General features: G+C 42.2%; 1 protein-coding gene across 1 annotated transcript in view; it reads right to left on the minus strand.

The window, feature by feature from the left end:
* The window catches only part of SLC35B4 (solute carrier family 35 member B4), a 72,486-nt gene that overhangs the window by 26,456 nt on the left and 24,721 nt on the right, over window positions 1–21,309 (minus strand). The window contains exon 9 of the mRNA XM_080390686.1: window positions 1–21,004. This exon is cut by the window's left edge and continues 26,456 nt beyond it. Coding sequence (XP_080246812.1) covers window positions 20,961–21,004 — 44 coding nt within the window. The 3' untranslated portion in view covers window positions 1–20,960. The remainder of the gene's footprint in view (window positions 21,005–21,309) is intronic.

Below are 21,309 nucleotides of genomic sequence, written 5' to 3' on the forward strand. Positions count from 1 at the left end.
CTCGCCATGCCAGCACTCAGTTCAGCTACCGATGGTGTGCAGGGTCGTCAGTAATGAAAACAACAGAACCCATCAGCCTAGGAATCAGACAGATTTTGAGGGAAGGCAAAGGGAAGAAGGATGAGAGTCCATCAAGGGTGCAGAGAGGATAATGTGTGCTTGTCCAGCTTAAAGGCAGGAGCTTCAGGGAGACCACAGCCATGGCATGGCTGAAGTGTGGCGAAGTCCCGATTCGATGTAGGTACGTCAGAGGCCTGAAGCCAGGCAGTGGCCCAAAGTCAGGAAGGTCTGTCGGAGGCCTGACGGCTGGCGGTGGCCTGAAGTGAGTCAAGTACATAGGAGGCCTGTAGCCCATGGGTGGCCCGAAGTGAGGCAGGTGCGACAGAGACCTGAAGCCTGGCGTTGGCCCAAAGTGAGGCAGGTATGTCGGAGGCCTGAAACCTGGCAGAGACCTGAAGGGAGTCAGGTACATCGGAGGCCTGAAGCCCAGCGGTGGCCCAAAGTGAGGCAGGTATGTCGGAGCAAAAGCTCATTGCCAATGTCTAATGACATCCCAAGCTGTTTCCCCTGTGTGTGCAGTAGCTACCATGACTGATGAAAATGTGTCAATAGACACATGCACATGTTTTAATTTACCAAACTCTCCAATGTGGGTAACGTTAGATTGCCAAATCTGCAAAGCTTGTAGAACTCTGGGGTTCGTACCATAATATGCAGGTACGTGTTGGCCCTGACAGTCAGGGCAGGCTGCAACAATAGAACAGGCCTCCACATTTGTTAAATGAAATTGGTGTTTCAAGGCACGAAAGCCTTGATGCAAAAACCTATGGAATTCAATTGCTTGCTGTTTCACATTAGGCACTAGTCCCATTGTTACAGCTGAGACCAATTTGTCTGCCCACGCATTACCAGCTGCCAGAAATCCAAGCAAAGTGGTATGGCTTTTAATATGTAAAACATAATACGGTTGTGATCTTTTCTGAATTGTCAACCATAATAGCTGTAGCACACCAAATAACAAGGCGTTACTCACATCCCCCAAGATTGCCTTATCCAGTCGTTGTACGAGCCCCACTACATATGCCAGGTCTGTAACAACATTTACTGCACAAGTAAATCATTGGAAGGCCAAAGTAACAACACAAAGTTCAACAATCTGAGGGGAGCCTTCTTGTTGCTCAAGTATGTGTTGCCACTGATGACCATCATACCAGACAACACCTGCCTTTCCGGTCTTTCCTGACCCATCTGTAAATACTGTAGGATATGTCACAGGTTCCTTTTGATTTGTTAGTGGCCAATATGAATCTGACTTCCCAATTTACATAATGGATGAGAGGGAAGATGATCCTCAATTTGACCTGTATAATTTGTCAATGTGGCTTGCAATGCTGAACTGTTAGCTGGACACCATTCAAAATAATCTACCTGCACAGGCAATATAATTTTTTCTGGGTCCCTGGCCAACAGCTCTGAGCATCTCATTCAGGGCTTAATGACAATTTGTGCCAATAATTCAATTAGGCCAGGAGCAGGTTTTTGTTACGACAAGGCAAGAAAGCCCATTCCAATACATGAAGTGGGCCTTCCCAACCAGAATTGCACTGTACAATCATTGCAAATGGTATCATGTCATCAATTAAAACAAACACCTGTACTGCAACAGTCACGTCAATTCTCCAAACACGCTTTTCCTGTATTGCGTATTCCACCATCTAAACTGTTTGTTTTGGTTCAGGAGTTAAGGACCATGGTGCTGCAATACCAATGCCCCCTTTTAAGAATTCTAAAAGAGGCCTCAGCTGTGATGAGGTCAAGCCTAAATAAGGCTGTATCCAATTGATAATTCCTGCTAATTTTTGTAACCATTCAAGTTTTTCACCTCCATCGTTAACTGGATCGCTTGTGGCTGCACAGTTCGATCAAGCACCTGCACGCCTAAATAAAGCCACGGGTGGGTGCACTGTACCTTCTCTGGCGCCACCACTAGGCCATATTGTTTCAGTGAAACTCGAGATGCTCGAGCAGCCGAAAGGATATCATCCGTATAACGGTAACAGTACCCTGCTGAATATTTTTCCCTAATTGGGCTCAAAGCCTGAGCAACAAACCATTGACAAATGGTGGGTGAATTTTTCATTCCTTGCGGAAGCACTTTCCAGTGATACTTCTGTATAGGTTCAGCATGATTAATTGATGGAACTGTAAAAGCAAACTTTTCCGTATCATCCACATCTAATGGAATTGTAAAAAACCAATCCTTTACATCCATCACAACGGTTTCCTATAGCGTGGGGATCATTGTAGGTGAGGGCAATCCTGGTTGCAGTGCTCCTATTGTTGCCGTCACCTCATTGATCCGACGCAAATCATGCAATAATTGCCATTTTCATGACTTTTTCTTAATTACAAACACTGGGGTGTTCCATGGGCTATGAGATGCTTCAATGTGACCTGCAGCTAATTGTCCTGCTACCAAATTTTGCAGGGCTACAGGCTTTTCATGATTGAGGGGCCACTGATCTACCCACACTGGCTTTTCTGTTAACTGTTTCAAAGCCATTGTGGGTCTTTTCATGCCCTGCAACACAGTGACCCCTAGTGAAAATCCACAGTTATCTGAACTCCCCAATGTGACAGTCTCTTCTCCATAAATTAAGAGGGGATACAGTCGCATAGGGTTGAACAGTAGCTTTTTGTCCTTCTGGATTAGTGATAAGTACTGACTTCGCTGCCATGACACCATTGGCAATTCCTCCCAGGCCCAATCTCTTTGGGTAGTGGAGATTACAGGCCAAGGGAAGGCCAGTCTCATTAAGAAATAATAGTGGCATCTGCACCTGTATCCAGTAGTACAGTTACCTTCAACGATGTTGGTGATGCCTGATCCATAGACAGTGCACACACCATTTGCAGTCGACTGTCAGACAGCATTTGTGTCCAAAACACTTGCGGTTGTCCAGTGGATCCAAATCCTCCAGTGCCTCGAGTGACCTGTTCAGTCCTAGGAACACAACTCATAAAAGGTACAAGTTGAGCAATGTGAGTGCCTTTCGCTATCGTAACAGGTGGAGTAAGTGTCCAGACCATAGCACAGATTTGTCCCTCATAGTCAGCATCAGTGACTCCTACATGTACCATAATTCCTTGTACAGTAGCACTTGACCGTCCAATTAATAATGCACTTAGTCCATTCCAAATAGATCCCCAGGTATCCAACGGAGCTTTATGTTCCCTGTGTGTTGTTATAGTTACTGTATCGGCAGTGGATACATCCATGCCGACTGATCCCCTGGTTTTCCCTGATAACCAGTCACAAAGGCTGATGTGGCAGGCACTTTTGTCTGCGCGCACCCCCTCGCGATCTTCTTGCCATTTCCCTGTGGCAAGGGCTGGCCATTTAAGTGAAATTTAGACTGACACTGCTTTGCAAAATGACCGTATTTTCCACATTTATGACATGTAACCACTGCTGCTCCTGTCGCTCCAGCTGTGCCACCCTTTTTACTTTTATTAGAACACACTGCTTTAATGTGCCCGCTCTGGCTGCAACTAAAGCATTTCTGGTCTTTTGAGTTCACAGCAGCCATGGCTGTAGCCAGGGACATCATTTTGTGCTCTACAGATCCCACTTTAGCACAAGCCTGTATCATTATTTCCAGGGTTGGGTCCCCTGGCAATGTCTCAATAATTCTTTGGCAATCATCATTTGCATTGTGTCTCACAAGTTGAGTTACTAACATAGTCCTTAAATTCTCATCAAATACTTGTCTTTCCACTGAAGCTTGCAGCTTTTCAACAAACTGCAAAAATGGGCTTTCTGTCAAATCGTGGTGTATTTGGCTTTAGGTTCAGCTAATTCGGCCATCTGCATTAGGGCTTCAACACCCACAGCCTTAACCTGTTCTAAAATCAACGGATGCCACTGTGCCTGATGTTGTGGATTAGAAAATTGTCCCGTTCCTGTTAGTACATCTGAACCATTACCAAAGCATCAGCCTTCTGGGCCCATATTGTTTTAAAAACAGCACATTGCACCGGTTGAAACATTATCTGTGCTATCATAGCAGTATCATAAAGTGTCATTTCTTCCATAGTTAATAGTCTGATTAATTGCATAATCACTGGAGAAGACCATATTGTGCTACCCATTTTTGCAAATCTTGGATTACCTTCCATGAATACACTTTTTGCTCATTCATTATCCCTTGTGCTGGGTCCCCCCTCACAACAGGAAATGTCATTGCCGTAGAAGGATTGGCAGCAGGCTCTGACACAGGGGTGTTTATTGCTTCAGATAAATCCCAATTCCCTTCCTGCAAAGCCTGTGCTTTTACCTTCTGCCAAAAAGATATAGGATTATACAAACAAACAGTAATACGTGCATGAGATAAATCCCATGACTGTGGCATCTTTCTACAAGAGGGACCCCCAAGAGGTTTCTCCAAATGTCTTTCCACTTTTTGGCCCTGCTCATTCTTTTTCTCCCCACCCCTGTTCATCAGATTATCCCAATCATCAGGCTCTTCATTTGAGACTGGGGATACTGAATTTTTCCTTCATCTGAAGGAGGAGATGGTGCAGCTGACGGCTCTACTGGAACTGAATTATTGGTGTCAACAAAGGGCATTGGTTCCAGCTCATTTAACAGCTCTGCAGGTGTTTTATAAGTTTTATCATGAGCTGCCAAAGAATGTTTCATGTATATCTCATCATCAGAGTCCTTCCAAAGCATCACCCTCCTTTGCGGCTCATGGGTTTTAGGGCATATTGTGGAATCTACAATCTTCTTCTGACATTACATTTCCCGTTGTTCCCTTAGTGTCCACAATCTGTACATTCCCCTGAGTTTGTTCCTCTAAGGGGAGGGGCACGGGGGGTTCAAGACTTTGCACGGTATTAGAAGTAGGGGCAGTGACCTCTGACTCATCTCGCTGCACTTCAAAGTCTTTCAAAGTTCCATAAAACAGACGCCACGTCATTAAAAGTGCTGCAGCATCTTCCCCCCGCCGTGTGGCACATCCAAACAATTTATTGCCTAACTCTTTCCGAGAAGAAACACTAAAAAGTTACAGTAGTTGTCTCATATCCATGTTCTTTACTCCATAGTAGCATTTTTTGCAATAACAACTCCTCCAACTTAACTCTTCGTTTTTCTAAAATCATTCTCCACATAGCAATGATCATAGTCTCTTAATGAAGTACCCATGAATGAAGTCTCACTTAATGAAGTCCCCATGTTCCCAGCAGCTCACCTTGCCCAGGTGTCTCTTCCAAAGTTGGCGCCGGCAGCTCTGCCCGCTGCTCTCTGCTGTGCGGGGCTCCGTCCCCGCGGCTCTGCCCGCCGCCCGTGTAGTCCGAGTGTTAATCACGTCGCGGTCACCAGATGTCGCTGTTGAGACGGACACGACGCAAAAAATCGTGCACAAAAGCCTAAAGGCCGAAAGACCCTCGTTGATTGTTCTTCCAAAGGTTTTTATATTTTTCTTAAGGACGTGTGTCTATACATGATTGGTTCACTCAGAGACCACCAGTTCATGATTGGATGACCTTTCCTTTGATATATCTTCGATACACTTCTACTTGCCCATCTGTCAGTTCCTTTATCTTCTTAACTCTGCTCTTCTCAGGACTTTCCGGACTCTTCATGGATACACGTGTATCTGTTCAAGGCTAAGCTCACATTCCGATCCCTCGGACCAGATGAGGTTTCCCACAGGTACTCTGGAGGCCTGAAGCCCCGTGGTGGCCTAAAGGCAGGCAGGTACATCCGAGTCCTGAAGCCCAGCGGTGACCCGAAGGGAGGCAGGTACATTGGAGGCCTGAAGCCCGGCGAAGGGTAGAAGTGAGGCAGGTATGTCGGAGCCTGGTGGTGGCCCGAATTGAGGCAGGTACGTCGGAGGCCTGAAGTCCGGCGGTGGCCCAAAGTGAGGAAAGTACATTGGAGCCCTGAAGCCCAGCAAAGGCCTAAAGTGAGGCAGGTATGTCGCAGACCTGAAGCTTGGTGGTGGCCCAAAGTGAGGCAGGTACATTGGAGGCCTGAAGCCCAGCAAAGGCCTAAAGTGAGGCAGGTATGTCGCAGACCTGAAGCTTGGTGGTGGCCCAAAGTGAGGCAGGTACATTGGAGGCCTGAAGCCCAGCAAAGGCCTAAAGTGAGGCAGGTATGTCGCAGACCTGAAGCTTGGTGGTGGCCCAAAGTGAGGCAGGTACATTGGAGGCCTGAAGCCCAGCAAAGGCCCTAAGTGAGGCAGGTACATCACAGCCCTGAAATCCAGCGGTGGCCCAAGGTGAAGCAGGTACATCGCAGCCTTGAAGCCCAGTAGTTGCCTGAAGTGAGGCAAGTACATTGCAACCCTGAAGCCCAGTAGTGGCCCAAAGTGAGGCAGGTATGTCAGCAGCCCTTAAGACCAGCGCTAGCTCAAAGTAAGGCAGGTACGTCGCAGCCCTGAAGACCAACGGTTCCCTGAAGTGAGGAAGGTATGTCATAGCCCTGAATCCCAACGGTGGCCTGAAGTGAGGCAGGTACGTTGGAGCCCTGAAGCCCAGCGGTGTCCCCAAGTGAGGCAGGTATGTGGGAGGCCTGAAGCCTTGTGGTTGCCTGAAGTGAGTGTTAGAGATAGGATAAGGGTAAGGGTTAGGGTTAGGGTTAGGCTTCTCCTAGAGTTAGGCTGATTAGAGTTAGGTCAGTTAGTATACTTGGGGTAAGAGCTTTGAAATTACTTAGGATTAGGGCAATTACAGTATGTATTATTAGGATGTTTAGGAAGAGTAATGTATGGGGTCAGGCTAAGCTTACATCTAGGGGTCTGGCTAGAGTTAGGGTTAGGGTTAGCGTTAGGCTTCCTCTATAGATTGGCTGATTAAGGTTAGGTCAGAATACTTAGTGTAAGGGCATTAAAGTTACTTAAGAGTTAGGGCACTTACAGTGTTTACTATTAGAATTATTTGGAAGAGAAATGTTAGGGGTAGGGCTCTGGCTAGGGTTAGGGTTAGGGTTAAGGTTAGGCTTCCCCTAAATTTTGGGTGCTTAAGGTTAGGTCAGTTAGTATTCTTAGGGTAAAGGCATTAAAATTACTTAGAATTAGGGCAGTTACAAACTTTAGTATTAGGTTGGTTAAGGGGGAGTGAGCTTAGAGGTAGGGCTAGATTAAGGCTAGGGCTCCAGCTAGGGTTAGAGTTAGGGTGAGGGTTAGGGTTAGGCTTTCCCTAAAGTTAAGGTACTTCAGGTTTGGTCTGGTAGTATGCTAGCTGATTCATTCATTTTGAATTTTGTTGAAATGAAAAGAGAAATGGAAATCAGTGTTTTCTTTTGCTGGATGTTTTTGGGGTTGATTTAGTATTGCAGTGTGAACTGTTCATCTGAGTCTGCCTTAGTTTGTTGCTCTTTGCTCCCTTTATTCCACAATACTCATTTGTTAGAAGCTGATTGTGGAATGAAGTATCAGACTGCTTTGGCAGAGCTGTCAGGCAGGTGAGAGTAAATCCTGTCACCCTCAATCAGTATTTGCAGTTACCAGGCCTCAAGGGACAGATGTGCTCAGCAGAATTGGCAGCAAGAGTAGACAACACCCCATTCCATGCAAGAGGTGAAGTCAAGAGGTGCCATAAATATGAATGTTATAAAATAGTCGAAATTCTGATAGAGAATCTGAATCCTGGAATGTAACAATTAGGTAGCAGAGAACCTGGTAGGTCACATAGTCCAGTCCAGTAGTTCCTGCATGGTGGTTCTATTGAGCATGCTTGTTTATACGGAATTGAATCAAGTTTTAAATACCCGTCAGAAAGAGGCTTTCACCATGGAAAAGTTCACCTAGGGTTTGATGGATCTCTGCTTTGATATATAGCCATGGACCTGGGTCATGAGTAGCTTAAGAGGTTATTGCATGTCATCTTAGCTGTAGTAACCGTCTTTGTGCATACACTTAGCCGTAGGAAATGTAAGGTTATATGGCTTTCTTTAGCTTTTATCATGAATGCAAGGAATTTGCACATAGATTGTGTGTCTCAGCTGATACATGGTAATTCATTATTTCATTGTTCATAGTACTATAGCAGCAGCATCCAAATAATTTTAAGGTAGTTAGACTGTTAATTTGTTTTATACCTTTCCATGGTTCTAATTTAAACTATATATTGTACTGGCTTTTCATCTTCCTCTTTAAGTCTATGCTTAGTAAATTCAGCAGTGTTACTATAAATTCTCCCTAATTTGTAAATTAACTCTCACAGTTGACCAGTCCAGAGTATTTCAGGTGTCCCTACAACAAGTGCTTACAATGAAGACACTATAGCCTGCATTTGAGGCACAATACTCATTGTCTCCACATAACTTGCTCAAAAATGCACTAATCTTGTCCTGCAGTCATATTGCAGTAGAAATCCAGGTTAGACATCTCATCTCATTGTTATATCTAGATCCATTCCAGCTTTAGTGCTTCCCAGATTTCTCTTCCCTGTGAAATATCCATGTTTTAATATTCTTTTTCCAAACTGTATTTTATTTGGAGGATTTTATTTCTCTTTTTACTTGGCTACATAAGTAGGATAGATCTTGCCTGGTTAGAATGTGGTGTTAAAAAAAATCTTGCTGTCTATACTTGCTTTAATCTTACCAGCTTTGTTCTGTTGGATTTTTATTTAGAAAATGATACACCTTTACTTTATTTTCATTGTCAGCAGCAGTGCATAAATATACTTTGTCCAATTCATCAGTTTGCTGTTTATGTAAAACCATGATTTCTTTCACTGGTAATGCATGCAGCCTTATACAGGGTTTCAGCTGATGAATCTTGATGTAGTGAGCTTGCTGCCATACATTCCTCGCTGGGCAATACTGCTTCTCTAGAGGAGTGAAGAGAAAAGAATATGCACTCCTGCTTCACCTACTCCGATGCAAAGCCTCATTTTTACCCTGAACTTCCAGTGGAATTTGAATTGACTGAAGGTATGGGCTTGTGACTGGGAGAAGCAAGCATGCATTTTGTTCTATCTCTTCTACCCTTGGGGAGATGACATCTTGTAGTGAAGACAGGGAGAAGAAAGTTCATTAAAGTGGATTAATTTCAAATTGCATTGGGAAATACAAGAAAAAGGTCCATGCTTGCGATGCTGGGTGGAGCTGGTATAGAATGAAGCGTTGTTCTGAGGGAATTACAGGTAACCTGAAGCAAAATAAGACAAGTACTTGAAAAAGTAGGTGATTATAATTTAAAAAGAACAAATTTGTGAAATACACAGGTAATTTATTATATATCTTTTTAGCACATAGAAACACCAATATGATTCATTAGAAGTTTCTACAATGTCTTGCTTAAATTGAATTTAATATTTTTTAGCTGTTGGACTAGATTTTAGTTGTATAAACTATATGAACAGTTCCATTAAAGTTGTGGTTTATTTGAGGATTTGCACCCTGATTTCTGTGGCTGAAAAGGGCTATCAGTACAAAGCAGATTTTTTGTGTCCAGATATTTTTTTTGTCATGCAATAAGGAAGAATTCAGTAACTTTAGTATTTCTTCAGTGGCCATGCTGGCTCATATGCACCTGCCCCTTCCTTTTCTTCCACTGCCCACTCCATGCTGCCACTGGGTCCAGTGTCACACAGCTTAAGTGATGAAATGGATAAAGGTACAGATCAGGTTTTGCCAAACAAAAAGGTTGTTTTTTCAGCCAGATCAATTCTCCTTACTCTCTAAAGAACCACTTGTGCTGGCATCAGGCTGAGAAAGAACTGGGGCTCTAGACAGGTGGCTGTGGACCAGAAATTGTAGAGGGAAGAGGCAGCTCTGTCTGCTTTTGGGCAGCGCTGCTGCAGAGAATTGGAACCCTAATTCAGTTAGGAGTGAATTAAATTTCTATGAAATATACAAAACTGATGCCACAAATTATAGATGCGAAAAAGTTCCTAAGGTACTAGATGTTTTGAATTTTGTGTGTATATATAAATATTAAAAGTCTTTAATGCTTAATCTCATTGTTACACTTTTGAATCCAAACTGAAATATACTGCTCGATTTTCTTGAGTATGTTTTAGAAAATTTTAAAAGTGTTGTCACACAAGAATCTAATCTGTTTTTTTTATTGCAGCCCCACAAGGTTATCTACATAAATTTAGATTCTTAAATCCAAATTACTGAAAACCTGGCCTTTTTATTTTTTTTACCTGTGGCTGTATGCAGGTGTAATTAAAGTAATTTTGATGTCTTATTGCCTAATATAATGTATAGGCAATGTTTGGTGGTTTGCTCTGAATAATTTCACTAGTTGTCTGTGTGTCTGAGAGTAATAAATAAGCGGTTGGGTTGAAGTCTCATTCAGATCAGTCCTTTAGCTAATGATTAACTTCTTGATTTCATCCAAATGTTACTGAAAGAACTGGAGTAAGCAAGAGCAAGCATCACCAAGAGGGGAATATATAACTTGCAGACTTGCTTTTCTGAGTTGGAAGGAAGGAGTATTACTGGAGTTCCTTGCATGCACTGGGAGGAGAGAAGGTCCATGCCTGTGGTTGAGACACTCTTCAGGCTGGATTTGCTTGCTGTGAGTGTAAGATTTGCATGCATGTGTTTGCATGCATGTCTTGCAGACCCCCTTGTCTAGTCAACCTCTGATTTCAATGTAATTTTGCTTTTCAGTTTTATTTCTATGCCCCTCTTAATGACAAAAGTAAGACATTGTTTTGAACTACATGGATATGCCTTTTCACAGAGTGCTATTTTACTTCTTGTTTTCCCTTTTTTTTTTTTTTTGTTTTTGAGTTGTGGCATTCTGGTGCAATTTGAATTACACACTGAGCCTAAACACCTATAATGACAGTACAAAACTTGAGAGGCAATGTAAAGAAGACATTTATTGCAGAGAGAGAAGGTGAAGAAACATCCTTATCACACCTTTAAAAATGCATGTTTTTCTTAGCTATTGGGCATATTGGTTTAGATTTATTTGTCAGCTGAGATGTAGCCTCTGAAAGTGAGTCATGAATTCTGAACCCAGACCTTTGTCCAGAAAGTAGAGTCCATTTTCCCATGGTGACCCAGTCCTTAGAGGGTTGGCCTTGAATCCTGCCTTCAGATTTCTGCTTTAACCTCCATGGTCAGACCGTAGTTCTGTGCTGTGTATTGAACATAATTATTTTCTGAGAGATATTCTTTTTATTGTTTTTGTTTCCATGATGTGGATTTGCAAGAAATGATTGCTGAGAGCACTGAGCTCTGGGGACCATGAATGGGATCAGGCCCTTTCTCCTATGTAATTGGTTCAGATTTTGACCTGAGACGATTACGCACAAACACTGTTACCAGCCCACAGTTGCTTGAGTGAAACAATAACAGCTTGAGGCCTTACACTAGGGAAGCTTTATTTATAGCTTTTAATAAGCAGAAGAAACTAAAGAAAGGGAAATTTAAAGATGAAGCGGAGAAAAACCTTGCTTGCAATGCACAACATATTGGGTTAGGGACTGATTTCTGAGGTGCGGTGGGAAAAGCCTCATCACTGAAGCACCAGAAGACCCAGAGAGGGGAACAGTCCTGCTTTGGCAAGATGAGGAGGCATGAAAAAAAAATTTGTGATTTCAGCCCCTCTGTTTGCTGTGGGAAAGTGGCAGTGGGATACTTGTTCCCTTAATGGCTGGGGGTTTTTTCCAAACTGTAGCAATGAGTCTTCAGAAAACATATTAGCCCTCCTTAAAATCCTAGCTTCTCCCATGGAGCAAGTATTCAGCAGTTGCTACTGCAGTTAAGAATGTTCTTGATAAGCTTCCTAGGAAAACTAGAAAATTTCACACATAAAAGTTATGTAGGCTGGCCAAGAAGGCCAACAGTGTCCTGGCTTGTGTCAGAAACAGTGCGGCCAGCAGGACCAGGGCAGTGATGGTCCCCCTGCACTGGGCACTGGTGGGGCCGCACCTCGGATCCCGTGTGCGGTGTTGGGCCCCTCACTGCAGGACAGACACTGAGGGGCTGGAGCGTGTCCAGAGCCGGGCAGGGGCTGGGGCAGGGGCTGGGGCAGGGGCTGGGGGGGGAGGGGCGGCGGGGGGAGCTGGGGGGGTCAGCCTGGAGAGGGGCGCTCAGGGGCACCTGATTGCTCCCTACAGTTATCTGAAAGGAGGTTACAGCAAGGTGGGGGCTGGTCTCTTCTCCCAAGTGCCAAGCAACAGGACAAAAGGAAACAGCCTCAAGTTGTTCCAGAGGAGGTTTAGATTAGTTATCACCATCACTGGATGTGTTTAAGAAGCGCATAGATGCAGTGCTCAGGGACATGGTTTAGTGGTGGGCTTGGCAGTGCTGGGTTAATGGTTGGACTTGATCTTAAAGGTCTTTTCCAACCTAAGTGATTCTATGATTCTGTAATTCTAAAATGGGAGATGTCTGGAACCCAAAGTTAGGCTTACATTTACCACAGCTGGCTCATTGCCTTTAAAAATAAACAGATTCCTTCAGAGTTCACTTGAGGTGTGTCAGTGGGATGGCTCTGGTACAGAAGTTAGATGTATGGAATCTTCCAAGAGTTACAATTTTAAGTTCAGCATTTCATGAAGGACTTTTCATGTTTGGCACTCTTCAGTGCTGCTTCTCTTCAGTTTTAGCTCTGTTGTTAGTCTATAAATAAAAATGTATCAACACTGCAATTACCAGGAATGCTTTTTTTTTTTAGGTGCTATGCATGGCAGTGAAGATGAAACTTCTCACCTTGTGAGTTAGTCACAAGGGGTGGGATGAACTCACCCAATTTTGGGTGTCTTTAATAGAAATATCTCTGCCTGAACAAGTTGCCCTACGATGCTCCGTCTTAGTGTAGAGTGATTCATCCAGCCTGCTTCAGAACTTTGCTTAAGCTTGAGTTTATTCATACTGTAGCTGTTCTTCTCTATTGGCTATAAACAGAGCCTGAATTACTACTCCCAACTGCTTATAGCTGCTTCTGTCCCACTGGAGATAATGCTCCCTTCCATCGGAACAGGTCTTGTGAACTCACTGAGCACTAACTATGCTATCACAATATATAAATGCATGTAACAAGAACTTTATTTTCTTTCTATATTATTTCAGGGATCTGGCAGTCACTCCTGCACAGGGCAGCTCTTGTCAACAGTTACTGGAACCAACAATACATGCTTCTCTGCTCTCAGACAGAAGGAATGGCAGCCAAGCCCGGAGCTTCCCTCTGACTAACCCGGAAAGATGGTGAGTTCATTTTCTGAGACAGCAGATCGTTGTTGGGTGGAATGAAGGTTAATGCTGCAATGTGCAAGATCTAAAACCATTTCCCAAGCTAATGCAGTTGTCTCATCTGTTACATCAACAGCCTTATTAAACATGTGTCACTGCAGCATAAAACAAAGTCTTGTCATTCATGGGAATGATTCCATTTAGACACCTTAATTCACATACACAGAAAGGGAATTTTATGAGCTTTCTATCAAGAGGATGTTTGAAGGGAAAAAGATGCTAAAAGAACCTTGATCCAGGTATAGAAAAACAGAACTTTACCAATAAATATGTTTTTAAAACAAATTTACCAGATATTGCTATCAGAATTATTTACCATTCTCTTTAGAGGATTACCACAGTTACTGTTGAATGTCATTTGGGAAGCTCTGGGTCATATTACGATCTTCAAATTCGTATCTCATCCCTGATGACAGCAGACTTATCAAGATACTGAGCTCTGTAGTACCTTTTCCTTCTCTATCTCAGCCATTGCTGCTATGCTTCATATCTTGTCCAGCATCTCTGCTCATGAGTGATAAACATCCTCGTTCATTTGTACCACATCTAAACAGGCTCTGAGGTATGGGAGGGAGACAACTCCTATCTCATTCAAAGTTTGTAGAGAGATGAGGATAGAAGAAGATTTGAAGAGGCTACATCTTCAATGTCTTTTAGGCCTTCAGCTACAAAGCAGGGTATATTTTCCTGACTTGCTCTGTGGGTCCACGTTGCCTTTTACAAGATGGCTGTGACTAATGGTTCTCTTTCATAAATACATCTGAACTCCATCTGCCAACAAGCCTGTCTGCTGTTGCGGCAAGTGACTTTCTACACAGTATCCTGGATAAGCATATTTTTTTCCCCCTCTTCTGGCCATCTGTTGTAATCTCATGCCCAGATGGGATACACAGAAGCAGCAGGATGCCACACCTGGTGAAGTGTAACACACCAGATTCCCCCATCCACACTAGGAAATAGGTGTGGGCTTGTAGCCGTGCTCTGCTCACTCTGCAGAACCTACCACAAAGCTCATCTGAAAGCTGCAACTTAGAGCGAGCTGATGTCTATGCCATGTGGCTGTTGGTAAACTTGAATTTGATTGTGGATTCAGTCCCATGTAAGATATCTTGTTCTGATTCCATAAAAACCAAGGTACCTTTCCTGCTATATTTAAGCATACCACACCATGTATTTTTCACCTATGTGTTTTCATATCTTTAAAAAAAACACTGTTAAATAACCTCCTAAACACGTTAGGCAGCCTTTCACATTAAGTCAGACCAGCAAGAAATGTTGAGCATCTTTGTAAGATTTCAACCCATTCATTTTATTCCTCACCTGTGAAGCAGAATCCTTAGCTAGACTTGCTGTTGAAAAAAAATCTGTGTTCCTTTTATATCCTAGAGAAACTGCTAGTTCCCTCCATGTGATGTACTACCTGCCACTGTAATTACAAGCAGTTAATTAGCATGCTGTAAAAAGGTTGAAACCATAGGCCTCTGCAGATTCATTTGTCCTGAGTATTTGTGCCACAGTGGAGTGTGCTGAAGGGGAACAGAGTGAGTGTATGAGAGAAACTGAGTGCATAATAGGTTGCTGGGGGATTATGCATCATCTGTCCTTACCAGTAAGAGGCAAGACCTTAACTCAAATGAGTGTGAAGCTATAAGGAGTTGTAAAGGTCTTACCCTCCACATATGGGAATAAATACGTCTTTCTACTCCACCACATTTTGGTCTTTTGACTTTAGCAGTGTTTTCATTTAGCACTGTTAATAACACAGTGGAAAAACAACTGTGATGACAGAAAAAGCAAACTGCTAATCTGATTCATTTTCTGTGCATGCATCGTGGCCTACAGCAAAATTGTATAGAGTCATGTTGTCAAATCCTTTTGCATGGGAAACATGAAAAGTGTAGAAGAAATTTGCTTATAGGCATAACTGATGGAAGTGCTGTTGTGTTGATGCATTTGAAATATTGGTGAGAAAAATCCCACATTTCTGAAGTATTGTAGCACAGGCCGGAGTGATTTTGTTTGCATATTGAGGTGATTTAACATACACTTCTTCCTTCTCTCTAATTTTATGCTTTCAGCATTTGGAATGAAAAAAAGAGTAGACATCAAGGGGTAAGAGTATGAATGCATTGACCTCCAGGCACAGCCAATGAAGGAAATACTGTTTTCCATTATCAGGGACTGCAGATTAGTCTGATATCTCACTGGAAACACTGTGTCCATGTCACAAATTTTTTGCATTATTTCTCAAATCTGGCAGTTTTTATATAAGTTTGAGCTGTGGTAGAAACACCATCATTATCCTTCAGGTCACCAACACTTGCTGAATTCAACTCCTGCAGTTGTTCTGTTACTTCTGCTCTACAAGTAAAATAGGTGATCCTGACTGCATTTCTCAACAGTGAAAATTAAAGGTTTTGTTTGGACATCTGCACACTGACCTGCAGTTTTCAGCACGACAGTTTCTAATTACACCTTTGGCTTCTTTTGATTGCTAAGACCACAGCTATGGTCTTCTCCTTGTAATAACCTATGATGACCTAGTTTTTCCTGATTTCACAAAAGAAAACAGCATGCCAGTTTCCAGGGATTTTTTAAGTCCTCTGCCAGAGGCTGAACTCTCCCATATGTGAAAGTGAAAGTGTGGATTTCTTTTTTGCATGAGGTTCCATTTGTTTTCACTCATAGGCTTAAACAATTTATCATTGCCTTTGGTAGGTAGCAGTCCTTTAGGGCAATATATCGTACAACTATACTTTAAAGGACTGCTACTCACCACAGGCAATGATAAATTCTTTAGGACCCTGTCAGCTGTATTTCATTACTCACTTTTATCAGTAGAGGTGTTTCTAAGAATATTGAAACAATCTGGCTATAGCGTAACAAGGAGAGAAGAGCAGAGCGGCAAAATATAGTGAATTGGAAAGCAGAAACTTAACTTCTGAATCTGTTACTATACCATCATTATTTGCAAGTCTGAGGGTGGACTAAGAACTTCATTTACCATTGACCAGTGCATTTAACAAGGAACTGTCTCAAATATTTAGTTGCATGTCCCCATTCCTGCCAAACACAATTAAATGAAAAATGTCCATCAATTGAAATATTATGACATCCTGTGCAATGATATATGTTAGGCTTTGGCCATCCAGTGGAGCCATAATCTAAACAGAATCTATAGCAGTCCAATGCTTTACTCCTCAACTTATTACTAACATATTTTCTATTTAGTGCACAAAGAATCAGTTTATCTCATTACTCCATGGGGTAATATTGGGTGTTTAAAGCTGTATGCTTTTCATTTCTCTTCTGTTTAGCTCACTGGGAAATTTTACTAAAGGGAAAACTTTAGTCAGGACACATGCCTGCTTCACTTATGATAGTTCTCTTTTTTGTGCTGAGACTGTCAGGGGAGGAGTAAAGACAGGTTATCCAAACTCATTTACAGGTCACCTGGCAAAGGTGCAAAGGAGAAGTAGGTTCTCAGCTCCTCTGCACCACCTCTCCCAAATACCTTGGACATCTAGATGGCAGAGACCTCCTAAGCTCTAGTTTTCCCACTTATTTTTTGTGTTATTCTCATTTAGTAGTTTTACTACAGACCTTAATTAAATTAAATGTTTTGTGTGATGTATTAGAAAAGCCTTGGTACCTACCTGCCTTCCCTTTACACCTTGCCAAGTGCTATGTAAATTATTTCCCACAGTTTACCTTGTCTTCTGCCCTTTAAGAAAGGGACAGATGGAGAGAAAGGCAATGAAGACTTTTGTTGAACACCTCAGACTGCTGGATTTTAACATAGTGCGTTCATGTGGTTTTGGCCAAAGATCCACAGGGGGTTAATTCTAAACTGTGTCCATTTTTAGCCTTTATTTGTAGGTGAATGTGTGACTGTGCTCTCTGAAGCAAAACCAGAAGTAGTCAGCCTTTTAGAAATTGGAATAGATGTTGTTGAAGAGTCCAAGCTGCTGTTTATACTGAGCCTGGATTTACTACTCTGAGTAATTTCTTATCACTACAACAGTTACCTCTGATGCGTTATTACAGGCAGCTAAAAAGAGATTACAGCTAGGGTTAAGCACTTAGCTAGAGCTTTCAGTGGTTGATGAGCATCCTTGGATGCAGTGGACCTCAGAGGAAGTCACAAGCACTCAGTTCATCATAGGATATAACACTCCTTTACCTCGAAGGCAGTGACAAAATTCTCATAGACTTCTACAATACATCTAGTGACAAGATAATTACCTGTCTCTTATGGAAGTACCACTCTCTTTTATCTCATTATTCATGATCCCTCCTTCTTATTGTATGGATTTATGAAAATACCACTGAAACACTTACTTTTCCCCAGAACACTGCAATCACAGTGTTCTTAGTAATCACATTTGGTTTCACACACAATTGTGTGTAATCACAGTGTTCTTAGAAGCTAAAATGCTTCTTGCAAGAATTACAGGACAAAATTTTTTTGGCCTGCACCATGGATAAGGTCAGGGTTGAATAATCTTTGAAATTCCTCTCAGATTCATAAATCTATGAACTGGTTTCTCTCACCTAGACCAGAACAGTCCTTTCTGTATGAAGAGAGACATTATGAAATGTCTTAAGCATTGCTCCAGAAATATATTATGGTTTTGCATTAAATAGGTGGTGATTGATCTCTCCATATCAATCAAGGCCTTTTCTTTGCTTCTTTTGAAGTAAATTGATAGTCTATAGATGGAAATGGGAAGGCTTCATCGGAACAAGCTACAACATGGTTGTTATCAGTCAGGATCTCAGACCACTCAGGCTTTGGTTTGACTAGGTTTTCTGCGAGGCATAACAAGTCAGAGCTGCCTTGGGTACTACTCACTGGTAAATGGCTACTCAAGGTTTGTGTCATCGCTGGGGTACTACAGAAACACTTCTTTTCAGGCAATTCCTATTTTCTTTTACTCATCAAAAGAGAACATTGTCTGCAGTGCACTGGTTTGGAAAAAAGACACTCTGAGTTCTGATTTCAGATCTGAAGTTGATGTACTCACTGTGTGACATAACCTCTTTATTGCACTTGTCTGTGTGATTGATTAATTAAATCAATAAATGAAAATTGAGAGAGAGAGTAGTTGGGCTTGCTAGCACTAGAAGTTTTGAGAGGATTGTATTGTGTGAAAAAGCTTTGTTTAACTGATAAATACTGGGATTTATTTCTGACTTTTGACTGAGTTGTGTGACTGCAACATCAGTAATACTGTCAGACTTGGTGCATATGCTTTTTTTTATTGCTAGTTTAAAGCACGAATCATTTCCCCATATCAGCTCCAGGGAATCTGTTTCTGCTAGAGGATGATTTCTAATCTCATCTGGGGCACCTGTTGCGGAAGGTCCACCAGTTCGGACCCCTGTTCCCCGCACTTGCCTCACTGAAGAAGCCAAAGGATCCAAGAGGAGCTGAAAATGGTGGAGTGGATAGATTGAAAGGTTTGAACCATATTCCAAAGTAACAGCTTTGCTCAGGCTGTGCATCTTACTGTAATGACAGTAGCTTTAGTTGGGTGACCGGGGAGCTCCTTCATGCTTCTGGTAATGACACTGTTGTAAGCAGCAATGTTACAATGTGGCAAGGTCACCACACTGTAGATGCAACATAGTCAATACAGCAGCTTTCTCTCAAGGAACTCCTGGAGAAATTAAAAATAGTGACTGTTTAGGCACAAAGTTACTCCTCCGTATGCGTGAAGTAGAGCAGTCACTAGACTATCTGAAGATATTACTCTTCCCCCATCCCCCAAAACACTGGCTTTTCAGCTGGAGATATGCTTTGCAGTAAATTTTGACTTTTCATTGAAATAAATACACTCTTAGTGTTTCTACACTTACTTATAATTTCTGCAGAGATGGAACTCCCTGGTACCAATCTTCAGAGAAAATACAGCAAGTCCAAGACTGGTTCTTCTCACGTGCCTCAGCTCATCAGCTGGCCAGGCTCCCATCCCAAACCTGTCCTACCTCCAATCCCATCTGGGCGGAAGAGGACCAACCCTTGATGGCCACTACTAGCCAACTCCTTGTTGTGATTACACTGAATCTTTCTGTCTTACAGGAACACTGATTTCATATGTTTCTCTTCACCAAAGCAAAGCCTATCAAGTATTATTTCTAAATCCATTTCTAATTAACTCTCCCCAAAAAGTTATTTATGTATAACTTTATTAAAAAGTAATTCCTGTATTTCCCAAAGCTAGAAATTATTTCCCCAGGCACTCTCAGCTGGGAAGTGGCATAGATTTTTTCCTAACAGCCACATGACCATATCTTCCATGAATTTCTCTCTTTCCTCCCCCTCCTATATTATAAATTTAATTGAGGCATGGAAGCATCAGGGGCTTTGATAATATTGTCTGTATTGTAGGACTACTGAATTATTTTGAAGAGCGATTTTGTGAAAAGTTCAGAGTTCAGTTGTGAGTGAAAACTAGTTTCAAGTCTTTTTTTAATGAAGTGTGGTTTTTTGAAGGGATGAGATGTAATTCTTAAATGCAAATGTATTTAAACAACCTAGTAAGGAGTCACCAGAAAAAAATAGTACAATTATTGAGAACTAGCTGAAGCTGTAAGTAGTATGTGAAGGACTTTTTTTTTTTTTTTTTTGTCTATGTGTGGAGCAGAGCTCTGACAAGTAAATAAAACTATTGAATTAATGATTGTCCTGATTAATTTTCATGCCATCTAGTTACAGAACAGATAGTGGGGCCCCCTTTGCCTAAGCAGCTTCCCCCAGGGAGGGGCATTTGTTATTCATATTATAATGTGGGTCCACAGAGGTCTTTCTGTGCACAGCAGACATGACTCGTGTCCACAGTGTGGAGTCACGTCCCTGGAAGAGCTCTGGTTTACCTCACCATGCATGTTCACGATGTGGCCAAGGGTTTTGTTGATTAAATAGGATGAACTCAATGAAGCAACACAGTTCATGGTAAGTAATGGATAGATTCAGATAGCCTGACCTTAAATTCCACTGAAGCTTGTAAAACAAATAAGCTTTTTATTAAGTAGTTTCCTCTCCATGTAGCAGCTGGCTGTATCAAGCTGAAGAAAACAGCTCTTCTGAGGCACCAGGTTTTTATCATTGATTTTAGTGGAACAAAAAGCAAGGCTGCTTCGTGGCTGGGTTCAGAAGTTCAGCAACCAAAGCTGCAGTTTCAACCTTCATGGTTTGCCAGGATAGTTCAGCAGGGTGGGTACCTGACTGCCACTGAATAACTACTTAACCTCCACAGTTTCTTCAGCAAATCCCACAGGGCTCTTCACAGGCACTTTGCCTCTATAAATACCTTTGCAGAAGTTGGCCTGGCTGTTACAGCTGGGTGCACAGTTGATTGACATGGATGCTGATAAGTGTATCAGTTTTTGCTCTTTTACAGGTGATAGCAGTTCTGCCAGTGTCATGGTTAATGAATACGTACAAGGCACCTCATGGTTGATACACAGCAGGGCCAGGGGTGATCACACCTCTTCGCTTAAATTAGGAAAGTAGTACAGTCAGTGCAGACAAATCAGTTTTCTCCTGTACGCTAATGCAGAAATCCACATTTAGGCCCCTGCTTTACATCACAGTCTGGGTACATACTTATGTCTGGAAAATAAGGGCGGTGGGTGTTGCGTGATACCCTAGTCATATCAGTGTCTCTTTCCTTTTGCTTCCATTCCTGCCCAGTTCACCAAGCCAAAACGATGTCCACGTTCAGCCACAGCTCTCCACTCTTCCCTTGGAATAGTTTCTCCCTTCTGTGTAAAGCAGAACAAAACATTACAAGTTACCTCTGAATTGTGCTGAATTTCCTCCGCTTTAAGTGTGCAATCCTGCAAAAGCCTTGTACATCTTAAACAAGTGAGCACAGCGATTCAGACTACTCATATTTATAGGAACAGTCTTGAATGTTAAGCTCTTCAGTGCAGAAATTGTATCTCTATTTTGATTATATAGAGCTGAGCATACAGGTGGAGTACAAATACATTACTCAATTGTAAAAAGAAATTATTTGTTCTTCTGGGATCAGGGTATTGGTTAGCTTACTTGCATTTGTATCAGA

The sequence above is a fragment of the Falco punctatus genome (genome assembly GCF_963210335.1).
Source record: "Falco punctatus genome assembly, chromosome: 6".
In the NCBI taxonomy this organism is placed as follows: Eukaryota; Metazoa; Chordata; class Aves; order Falconiformes; family Falconidae; genus Falco; species Falco punctatus.